This window comes from Sinocyclocheilus grahami, unplaced genomic scaffold (assembly GCF_001515645.1).
Source record: "Sinocyclocheilus grahami isolate Dianchi unplaced genomic scaffold, SAMN03320097.WGS_v1.1 scaffold292.1, whole genome shotgun sequence".
NCBI classification, from domain to species: Eukaryota; Metazoa; Chordata; class Actinopteri; order Cypriniformes; family Cyprinidae; genus Sinocyclocheilus; species Sinocyclocheilus grahami.
Window position 1 is genome coordinate 212,749 of NW_015505471.1, and position 12,150 is coordinate 224,898.

The 12,150-nt window shown below is 33.5% G+C and overlaps 1 protein-coding gene across 1 annotated transcript in view; it reads right to left on the reverse strand.

Moving 5' to 3' along the window:
* Nucleotides 1-11,813, reverse strand: part of LOC107600813 (interleukin-1 receptor accessory protein-like) — a 42,168-nt gene extending 30,355 nt beyond the window's left edge. Inside the window, exons 1-4 of the mRNA XM_016292782.1 lie at nucleotides 11,795-11,813; nucleotides 10,112-10,153; nucleotides 9,343-9,426; nucleotides 3,841-3,929 (exon numbers count right to left, since the gene is read on the reverse strand). Coding sequence (XP_016148268.1) covers nucleotides 3,841-3,928 — 88 coding nt within the window. The 5' untranslated portion in view covers nucleotide 3,929; nucleotides 9,343-9,426; nucleotides 10,112-10,153; nucleotides 11,795-11,813. The remainder of the gene's footprint in view (nucleotides 1-3,840; nucleotides 3,930-9,342; nucleotides 9,427-10,111; nucleotides 10,154-11,794) is intronic.
* Between the last annotated feature and the right edge of the window lie 337 nt (nucleotides 11,814-12,150).

Consider the following 12,150-nt stretch of genomic DNA (forward strand, 5'->3'; position numbering starts at 1 on the left):
TGGGGGGAAGAGGGTCCTTCCATTTAAGCAATATTAATCTTCTGGCAAGTAAAGTGGAAAAGGCCAACATTTTACAATTATAACCACTTAGACGCATGTTCTGTGCTGTGATGCCAAATATAGCAATAAAAGGAGATGGATCTATTGGCAATTCTATCATTTCTGAGAAAGCATCAAAGATCGATTTCCAAAAGTTGTACAAAGCTGGACATGTCCAAAACATATGTATAATGCACGCGCCTGGCTACACCTATCACAAATAGGATCTAGTTCTGGTCTGAATCTAGATAACCTAACCTTTGACCAATGTAGTCGGTGTACGACTTTGAATTGTATAACCACATGACGTTGACATATAGATGATGAGTAGATATGTTTAATAATTTTCTGCCAAATTGTTTCCGGGATTTGTTCATCCAAATCTACCTCCCATTCATTCTTCAGATGGTCTAAATTTGCCAGGCTATGCTGATTGAGGAGCTTATAAATTTTACCTATAGTTTGTTTTAAGGCTTGTCCTATCTTAAAAATAGAGTCTAATAGAGTTGTGGTAGGATATGAGGGAAAACCATCAGTATGCGAAACCAAAAAATTTCGTACTTGCAGGTATCTAAAGAAATGGGACCTAGGAATCTTAAATCTATTAACCAGTTCGTCAAAAGATACAAAAATGTTGTTTATATAAAGATCTTGAAATGTACAAACCCCACTTTTAGCCCAAACATCAAAAGCTTTATCTAATATTGAAGGAGTAAACATGCAATTATTGCTTAATGGGACACATAAAGAGAGACTACGGAGAGCAAATGACTTTCTAAATTGATTCCAAATTTTTAGTGATTGTATCACCATAGGATTCAAGGAGTAGTGAGAGGCAGGTTTAAGCACTGGAAGATCAGAGCACATTAAAGAAGATAGGGAAACAGATTTACAGGAGGTTTTCTCCAAACTAAGACATTTAGGGGCGCAAGGGCTATCACTGTCCTTCATCCATTAAGTCAATCCTCTCATATTAGCCGCCCAGTAAATTGGGAAGTGTCATGCCGCCTAAGGCGCGGGGCTTTTGTAATACACTTTTCCAAATCCAAGGATTTTTGTTGTTCCAGATAAATGCTGACATAGGCTTCTCTATGGAGTTGAACAAATATTTAGAAATAAATATAGGAACTTAGGCAACACATTCATCTTAATAGTATTAATTCTTCCACTTTAAGAGAGGGGCAGCAAATCCCAGCATTTGATTTCCTGTTTCAGACCTTCTATCAAGGGCAGAAAATTAGCTTTATATAGATCCTTGTAATTGCATGTAGCCCAGATTCCCAAATATTTAATCTTTTTTATGGTAACTTTAAAAGGAATCGAATTGAAAGAAATATGAGCAGCAGCTGCATTGATTGGCATTAACTCACTTTTTTGGAGGTTTATTTTGTAGTCGGACATCTTGCTGAATCTTTCCAAAATATTCAATAATTTAGAGAGACCCGGCAAGGGATCTGATAAACACAATAATAAATCGTACGCATAAAGCGAAATGTTACACTCCATATCCCCCCTACGAATCCCTTTAATAAAGATGTCTTGCCGTATGGCTATTGCCAGTGGCTCGATTGCAATGGCAAATAAAAGTGGAGACAGCGGGCAACCTTGCCTGATGCCTCTTTGTAGACTAAATAGGGCAGATTGATTATTGTTGGTGCGGACCACAGCCATTGGGGAGGAATAGAGGATTTTAACCCATGATATAAAATTAGGACCAAATCCAAATTTTCCTAAGGGGCAGAAAAAGTAGTCCCCCTCCACCCAATCGAAGGCTTTTTAAGCATCAAGCGATATCAGAATCTCTGGTATGTCGGGTGGGGCGGGACTATAAATACTATATAAAAGCCTCCTAACATTAAAAAAAAGAGTACCGATTCTTTATGAACCCAGTCTGATCTGATGAAATAATGGAAGGAACGAGCGCCTCAAGACGTCGTGCTAGTAGTTTCGCAAGAATCGTAACATCCGAGTTTAAAAGAGAGATCGGGCGGTAGGAGCTACACTGAGAGGGATTCTTATCTTTCTTCAAAATAAGAGAAATAGTTGCTTCACGCATAGTTGGGGGGAGAGAGTTTAAGGACAAAGATTCTTTAAATACAGTGAGAAGCAGAGGTGCAAGTGAACATTTTTTAAAGAACTCAGATGGGAAGCCATCTGGCCCTGAATGTTTAATGTTGTTTAAAAGTATTTTGTAAAAAGTCTTGATCATCTTTAAGCTTTCAGAAAAACTTTTCACTTGAATTTTTTAATGAGGAAACCAATTCTCCATTAACATGCAACATGCATCTAGCGTTGTTATTGTTAATTAAAACTAAAAAGATTAAAAACCATTTTCAGTAATTGAAATAAGGTCAAGTATAAATATTTAATAATATAAATATTAGATGAAAACCTTTAAAAATTACAGCAAATTTGAGAAATGCTGCCTAACCCCAAGTAATCTTAAATAAATATATTATATAAGCTATTTAGAAATATTAAAACAAAAAGCAAAAACTAATTAAAATGACAAAAGCACAAAACAAAATTACTAAAATGTTTTACTTTTTTTAGTTTTAAAATTAAAATAAACTGTGAATAAAATTCAAAATATGAAAAAATACTACTATATTAATAATAATAATAGTAAAACAATACTGCATGCATGTTAACGTATTAAATTCAAGTATTAATTTAGTATCCTTGATATACTAGTATAATTTTTGCTAATATTTTGAATTAGATTTTATTTTTATATTTTGTTTTTACATTAATTTGAAAGTTTGTCATTTTCATTAGTTTATTTTAAATGTCTATATAGTTTTATTCATTTTTATTTATTAGTTTTAGTTATTTTAGTACTTCAGATTAAGCTAAATGAAAAAGATAAATGTTGCCTTAAATGTAAGTTTTTTTTTAATATTTTATTTTATTGCAGTTTGTTTATTTTTGTTTTTCTGGTTTTAGTTAACGAGCAAACAGCAATGAAGTAACAAATTATAAAGCAAAAAAAAACAAAACTATAGAACTACAGTGAATATAAAACATCTGACCACATTGCTCTGTGTCCTTCAAAATATGCAAAAAAATCATCCCATGAACTGGAAAACACCCATTTCCATTAGCCTTATAAACATTTACACCAGATTTATTCACTCATTCTTATTTTTTTATTTTGCATCATTCAGCACGATTTCTGTAGATGCAGATGTAGATTCTGTGATTTAACAAACCTCTGGAGATGCTCTTGCTGATTGGTGGGAAGATCTAACGGAGATCTAACGAAGATCTATCTGCTGATTGGATCAATTATTCAAATGTGAGATCTGATTGGTTGCTGATAGATTAGGAGGATGGCTATAGTCTCTGGTCAAGAGAGCAATAGAGGATTCATCCTTCACTGGTCACAGACCGACCAATCACAGCCGCTTAATCAGACTCGACTCTCACCTGATTGGACGGTGGCTTGAGTGACAGATGCGCCCATCTTTAAAACGCAGAGGCAGAGAAGTGTGAAGACCAACGTCATCCTGGACATTTTTTTATTTTGCATCATTCAGCACGATTTCTGTAGATGCAGATGTAGATTCTGTGATTTAACAAACCTCTGGAGATGCTCTTGCTGATTGGTGGGAAGATCTAACGGAGATCTAACGAAGATCTATCTGCTGATTGGATCAATTATTCAAATGTGAGATCTGATTGGTTGCTGATAGATTAGGAGGATGGCTATAGTCTCTGGTCAAGAGAGCAATAGAGGATTCATCCTTCACTGGTCACAGACCGACCAATCACAGCCGCTTAATCAGACTCGACTCTCACCTGATTGGACGGTGGCTTGAGTGACAGATGCGGAGAAGCCGCCCATCTTTAAAACGCAGAGGCAGAGAAGTGTGAAGACCAACGTCATCCTGGACAGAGAGAGAGAGAGAGAGAGAGAGAGAGAGACAAAATGAGTCTGTGTGCAATCGGCTGCCTACATTTAATCAGATGTTCACTCAGTTTATTATCAGACCCCATAAAACATTCCTGAAGGTGTTTTTACTACACGACAGCTTTAAGAGCGCTAGAGGAGGTGGAGAATTAATGGAATAAGAAAGAAAAGCAAGATGCACGTGTTAAAACACGAGTGCAGATTCAGATGTTTTCATGTAGTTAAAGTTTAAAAAAAAATGACAATCATTTCTGCAAATATCTAGTTGCAGTTAAAACTGAATTCACAATAATACTGCATTGAAAATATCAGTTTTACAAAAGTCAAATTTGAAGTCATAATCTTGTAATAATTAGCAAATGGGTTGTTGAGTCAAGGATTTGAACAGAACAGTACAATTTATGAATGAATCATTCAGAGTCAGAGTCAATTATGTGAACTGGAACAACTGATTCATTAAAAAATCACTTTCTTCAAACATATTTAAATGCATATTAAAATTCCATTAATTTAAAACATGCATTGTGTTGTTACCTGATAGATTAGGAGGATGGCTATAGTCTCTGGTCAAGAGAGCAATAGAGGATTCATCCTTCACTGGTCACAGACCGACCAATCACAGCCGCTTAATCAGACTCGACTCTCACCTGATTGGACGGTGGCTTGAGTGACAGATGCGCCCATCTTTAAAACGCAGAGGCAGAGAAGTGTGAAGACCAACGTCATCCTGGACAGAGAGAGAGAGAGAGAGAGAGAGAGAGAGACAAAATGAGTCTGTGTGCAATCGGCTGCCTACATTTAATCAGATGTTCACTCAGTTTATTATCAGACCCCATAAAACATTCCTGAAGGTGTTTTTACTACACGACAGCTTTAAGAGCGCTAGAGGAGGTGGAGAATTAATGGAATAAGAAAGAAAAGCAAGATGCACGTGTTAAAACACGAGTGCAGATTCAGATGTTTTCATGTAGTTAAAGTTTAAAAAAAATGACTGAATCATTTCTGCAAATATCTAGTTGCAGTTAAAACTGAATTCACAATAATACTGCATTGAAAATATCAGTTTTACAAAAGTCAAATTTGAAGTCATAATCTTGCAATAATTAGCAAATGGGTTGTTGAGTCAAGGATTTGAACAGAACAGTACAATTTATGAATGAATCATTCAGAGTTAGAGTCAATTATGTGAACTGGAACAACTGATTCATTAAAAAATCACTTTCTTCAAACATATTTAAATGCATATTAAAATTCCATTAATTTAAAACATGCATTGTGTTGTTACTGTTTATTCAAACTATTAAAAATTATTGTCAGTAATTGCAATAAAGTTGAAATAAAATAAAAACTTGAAATAAAACTGAAATTTAAGTTTAAAACGACTAGAACTGAAATAAAAAATAACACAAAAACAATACAATTACATAAACTTAAACTAAAACTAAATCAAAAATGAAAACTGAAAATATAAAAATAAAAATAAAACCTAAAGCTTTTGAGTTATATCTTTTCAATGAATGCATCGATTTCTTCAAACTTATTTAAATGCATATTAAAAATGCATTTATTTAAAACATGCATCTAGTGTTGCTATTGTTAACTAAAACTACTTAAAATAGTTTTCAGTGATTAAAATAGTTCAAATAAAATATAAATATTAGATAAAAAACAAACTAAAATTTAAGTTCTAAAATTGCTAAAACTGAGAAATAAATTAAAGTAAAAAAAAATAGTAAAAAGACAAAATTGCTAAAACTTTAATATTAAAATGAAAACTGAAAATATACAAATAAAAGCTAAATTGTGAGTTGATTTCACATTTAAATGCATATTAAAAATGTAGTTGCTATTGTTAACTAAAACTACTTAAAATAGTTTTCAGTGATTAAAATAGTTCAAATAAAATATAAATATTAGATAAAAAACAAACTAAAATTTAAGTTCTAAAATTGCTAAAACTGAGAAATAAATTAAAGTAAAAAAAATTGTAAAAAGACAAAATTGCTAAAACTTTAATATTAAAATGAAAACTGAAAATATACAAATAAAAGCTAAATTGTGAGTTGATTTCACATTTAAATGCATATTAAAAATGTCTGTATTTAAAACAAAAGCTATATATACAGAAACTTTAGTTTATTATTCAGTTAAGATTTGTATTCAGTGTACAAAAGCTTGTGGGCAAATACTGAATAAATACTGTTTCTAAACAAGAACAAATGATCAACTGTAAGTGGCACTGTACATAAACATATGGAGCAGCAGCTTGATTGAATTTCAAATGTTAAAACCAAACCCTGCGCCCTTGAATGAATGAACCATTCTGTGCCAAGAGAGAGAGAGAGAGACACAGAGAGAGAGAGAGAGAGAGAGAGAGAGAGAGCGCGACTGAGGGACACAGAGAGAGAGAGAGAGAGAGAGCGCGACTGAGGGACACAGAGAGAGAGAGAGAGAGAGAGAGAGAGAGATGGATGGTGTTGGACAGCAACCGTCTCTTCACTGTCACCCCAGCAACATACATCACAAAACACACACACACACACACACACACACACACACACTCACCTACCAACATCTGAGTAATCATTCACACACCCGACGATAAAAAATTCTAATGGTTTCTCACACAGTGATTCATAATAAGAAATAAATGGGTTAAAAAGCCTTTAAGTTAATGATTTATTAATGGCCTCATATCATATATTTATCATATTTATGCCAAGGCTGTAATCATGTCTTGAACATTGCGGGGAAGCAAACTGGACCAGTTTCATGACCATTTGATAATGGTCGCTTTTATATAAAATAACATAATCCTTCTAGAATTTAAGGCAATAAAAAAGAAACAAATCCATTATTAAGACGTTTTAACTTCAAGCCATTGATTCTGGACAAAATAATCCATAATAACATTTTCCTCCGGTGAAAACGTCCATCTCCTGTTGTCTCTCACATCAAACTCCAGACACATATTTTGTTTCGAGCTGTTTTGGCTTGTAAACGCTGCTTGATCTGTGCAGATTTCTCTCCTGATTCAGACTAGACCACTTTTTCACTGGAGGAAGCGTTATGGATTATGGACTGTATTTTGACCAGAAGCAATGGTTTGAAGTTAAAAACATCTTAATGATGGATTTGTGGTTTCACAAGACGTTAACTGATGGACTGGAGTGCTGTGGATTACTTGTGGATTATTGTGATGTTTTTATCAGCTGTTTGGACTCTCATTCTGACGGCACCCATTCACTGCAGAGCATCCATTGCTGAGACACTGATGCAGTGCTACATTTCTCCAAATCTGATCATCTACATCTTGAATGGCATGAGAATGAAGACAATTTCATTTTAAGGTGAACTTTTGCTTTAAAACGACAAAAAAAGTAGAGTAGCTTGCGTCACTGGATATTATATGTCAGTCTTTTCACATTTCTGTCGTCACATGGTCAGATATTAAACGTTTAGTTACCTTACATCTCACCTCGCACTCTTTCCCCGTTAAAACTGAGATGTTGAGCTGGAATTTGCACTAGTCTAATTTTGACACTGATGAGCGCTGAGACAGACTAGCCTAAAAACATTTATTTCATAATTATGTTATTTATAATATTTAAATGTAATATTGTTTTATTAAATTTTATTAATTATTATTTTATTATTTACTTTATGGCCCTGATTTATGCAGCATTTAACAATTTTCACTGAGGTCCGCTTAGATACAACCATTTTTGCACCAAATACAGTAAGTCTAGTAATTACATTTTCCATAACCATTTTGCTATCTATTAGAATTAAAGGGACAGTTCACCCAAAGACATTTCAAATAAAAAAAAATATTTTTGTATATGCAACGAAAGACAATGGGGTCCAATGTTGTTTGGTCCCCCAATGTTCTTCAAAATATCATCTTTTGCGTTCTTCAGATGAAAATAGATTCATGCAGGCCTAGTGAGTAAATGAACTGGCCTTTTAAATAAGCTGTGTGTCTTTAAAACTTATAATCACCTATAAGATACAAAAAGTTGAATACTGTAAATGAACTAAGTAGGTTTCAGGAAGTTCTTTGAACTGTTTTGTTTGGATAAAGAAATGAATTACAATATAAAACAACGCGACACACACCAGCAGCAGCAGCAGACGGACCCAAATTCTCGGCAGAGTCTGGAAGTCTCAGCTGAGACTAAATAAAATGATCGAAAACCTAATTAGAGCAGTTAGTGTGAGGAGTCTAAAATAACGGCATCATCTCCAAACGCTCCAATTCAGATAAAATCTCCATCCTGCTTATCTGAGCGTCACAAATGTGCTTTTTAATTTCGCTGAGATGCATTAGGGCATCGTGGGAATTCATTAGACTCATCTTTCAAAACCCACTTCATCGATTTGCACAAGTTTGAACAAATCGCTAAATTACTTAAAAGGGTAAGCTCCAGAAACGCTTCATTATTTGTTTTTGGGGGGAAATCGGATTATGTGTGATCGATGCCGTGCTCGTCCAGAGACAGACGCATGGATGGGGGACGAGAGGGGCCGCAGGGGCCACAAGACCTGGTCAGATAATCTATCGGCGGAGAGTAAGTGGCCAATTAGTCACGTAACTGTACCGAGAACACAATACAACACACACGTCTGATTTTACATCATGGTGGGAATTTACCATTCACTTCTGTTGCTTTTATACTGAGCTCATTATATTTGCTCCATCTGAACCCCGTGTACTGATCAAACAAACATTTGGGGATTTTTTGATATTATTTTGTCCCTGTTTTCCTCAAGGTAGTTCTCCAGTGTACTTTTAACTAGAATGGCGTCATAACTGCTTAACTATAATAAATACTTACATAACAGGTTAATTATAGTTTACTAAAAATTAAACCATTATTTATTTTTAACTTTGAATAAAATAAACGTTAACTGAACTAAAACACAATTCATAACACGTAAATGTTTTTTCCCCCCACTAATGTTCAAGGCAATATTTCTCATTCTCACTTAATTTAACTTGATATGCTAAAATAAATAAATAAAAACTATATAGACATTTTGTAAAAATAAAGAAAGAAATAAAAGAACAATAAAAAAAAATGACTAAAAAATTAACTAAAATGAAATATAAATGAATTCAAAACTACAATAGTATCTAAATGATACTAAAATAACACTGATACATAAACATAAATTGATTACAGTATCAACAAGATTATGAAAATGGATTTTAGTATCATATCATCACACTGTCCAACTCTATATATTAAAAAAATGTGCCAATGTGTGTTTTTAACATATAGAGTTTGAAAAGTATAGTACTATAAAAAATTAAACCCGTATTCATAATCTTTTTACAACTGTAGATCAATTTACAGGCGTAATAGAGTCATAAATGTTCTACTTACTTAGTGCCGGCACACTTTTTGTTTTTGTGAAAATCAGATAATAAGGGAGTGATTGATTGTGACAGTCCAGAGAAAGATGCAGAACTGGATCGAAGATGAGATGATGATTTATCAAAAAAAGATGAATCAACATACAGTAAATGAGCAATTAAGTCACGTAACAGTGACTAACAGTCAGCAAAACACACCTAAAACATCTCAAACACACAAAACTATGCATGCATAATCCATTTTATCTGTAGTCATACCTTAAAAATGATGAATATAGGCTTTAGTATAATAAGATTACATGCAGACAGATATATATTTATATATAAAATACATTTTTATATATAAATGTAAATAAAAAAATTAATTTGATATACACATTAATAATTATATTAATATACAATTACATTTAATTCAAATATTTTAAATCATATATTTTTTAATCAATTTTATAGAATTCATACAAATATACAAAATACAATATATATATTTATACATTTATTTAAAGAGTTTTAAGAATTATATTGAAAATAAGAATTCTTATGAATTATTGTAAAGTGCAAATGCAGTACAAATGATCATTGTAGTGCAAATGGCATGATATTAAAGTAGCCTATAAATGTGGTTGAGAATAGTAACATACCCCACATTTTTACTTTCATCTATTCTAAACATTGGATCCATAATGCATGCAAAACCTGAAAGCATTGATTTTTCAGCACAGATCCATGAGTTGAGCAGCAGAAGCTGTGATGTTGAGATGTTAAACGGCTTTACTCACATGCTCCCGCTGCAGGTCTGGTTCTTCTCATCAGTCCGGTTCCTTCTGCAACAGAACCACAAACTTAGAGCAGAACAGACACAACCCATCCGTCTCCACTGATCTCTCTCTCTCTCTCTCTCTCTCTGTCTGTCTGCCGGTCTCTAACCCACTACACCTCCCCTCTCTCTCTCTCTCTCTCTCTGTCAGCCGGGACGGGGGATGATTTAACGGGCCCCTCTGCGTGTCCCCGTAAAACGTGAAGGCAAACCGGCGGGACTCTCATCCAATCAAAGCGATGCGCTCGAGCGCATATTTCACATCCATCTCACCTGAGTGTGGCGCTGGCATTACGAGCGTGTGTTCAGGTGTGATGAACGCTCACATGCACAAGAGAAAGTTAAACATGATTATGAATCAGGCAACATATATAGCATGCACTCTGGTTTCAGATGGTAATAACATGCTACTTTGATTTATATGGTACAAGGATGCTTTTATTTTCTCCCAAAACACTAAATTGCAACAGAACCACTTTCACAATGTTTATCATTATGCACATAAGATTTCCTGCATATAATATTTCCAAGCTCAGTTTCCTGCATATAATATTTTCCTGCTTCATGATATGATCAAATGCAATAGCAGCTCAATTTCTAACATGGCATATTTCAAATTATCACCCATTTTTGAGATAAGACTTGATTTAATAACCTTCAACAAGCACGAACAACAGTAACTAAACAGAAGGACAGTATGTTTTGATATGAAATGTCAAAAGTGTAATTATAAAAAAAAAATTTTTTGTAAGTGCTTATTTTGAGTAACTATTAATTTAAAAATGTTTAAAACCTATTTTTAACATATTTAAAATATATAATTTATTTTAACATGCATATAATTTTTATTGATTATAGAAAAACTTGAAGAGCTTATTTTAAGTAACTATTTATTTAAATGTATTAATTATAAAAAACATTAACATATATTTAAAATAAGAATGTATATATTTTAACATATATGTAATTTATTACATAATATATTGCATCAAATTGCACCTGCATAATAACAAAATACTAAAATAATATTATAATACTAAAATAATTATAGGCCTATATTATTGTTTACACACACACACATACATATATATATATATATACACAATTTTTTTATTTTAAATATTTGTATATTATAATATATTGTGTTAAAAACGATATTAAACATTTAAACCTTAAAAAAATATATTATATATATATATAATTTTTTGTATTAAATGTGGGGCAGATTATTTTCAATCAAACAACCTTGTCAAACTTTTTTTTTCGCACACATTTTGTTGCCCCATCAGTATTTAATACTTATAAATATATTTTTCCATCATTATACACTATATACATACTGGTAATAAATGTATAGTCTGAATGCACTGTAAGTCGCTTTGGATAAAAGCGTCTGCTAAATGCATACATTTATTTACAATTTAAATTTATACACATCATAATCTGTCATATCTCAGCGTCTCAGTGAAAGATCAATATTATACTCATATTCTCAACATTCAGAAGCAAACTCCAAAGCTGTTGAGAAAACAGCACAGGATTAGTGGCAGACTTTGAGACACTTTTCTGCGGCACTGAAGCGAGGAAGTGGACGCGCAGGTAAACGCTCACCAAACCACACGAATGAGAGAATAAAGACACCAACCGGCTCGCGTCGCTCCGCTGCTGTTTCTGACCTTATTAAACGAGGCTTTCGTGACGGTTCAGCGCGCGACGAACGTTTCCGTGTATCTCTATGTGAACGGAAACAAACGCGCAGATTTACGGTCACATCAGAATATGGAAGACCAAAAGCGCCAAAAACACTTGAATTTTAAACGCGTCAAAAACGCGTTAAACACGTGTATTTCACGCGTAAACGACACGTATTTAACGCGCTGATTTTTCACGCGTAAACGACACGTATTTAATGCGTTTTTGACGTGTTAAAATTCACGTGTTTTTGGCCCTTTTGGCCTTCCACATCAGACCGCATCAGTTCAGGCTCCTCCCACGGAAAAC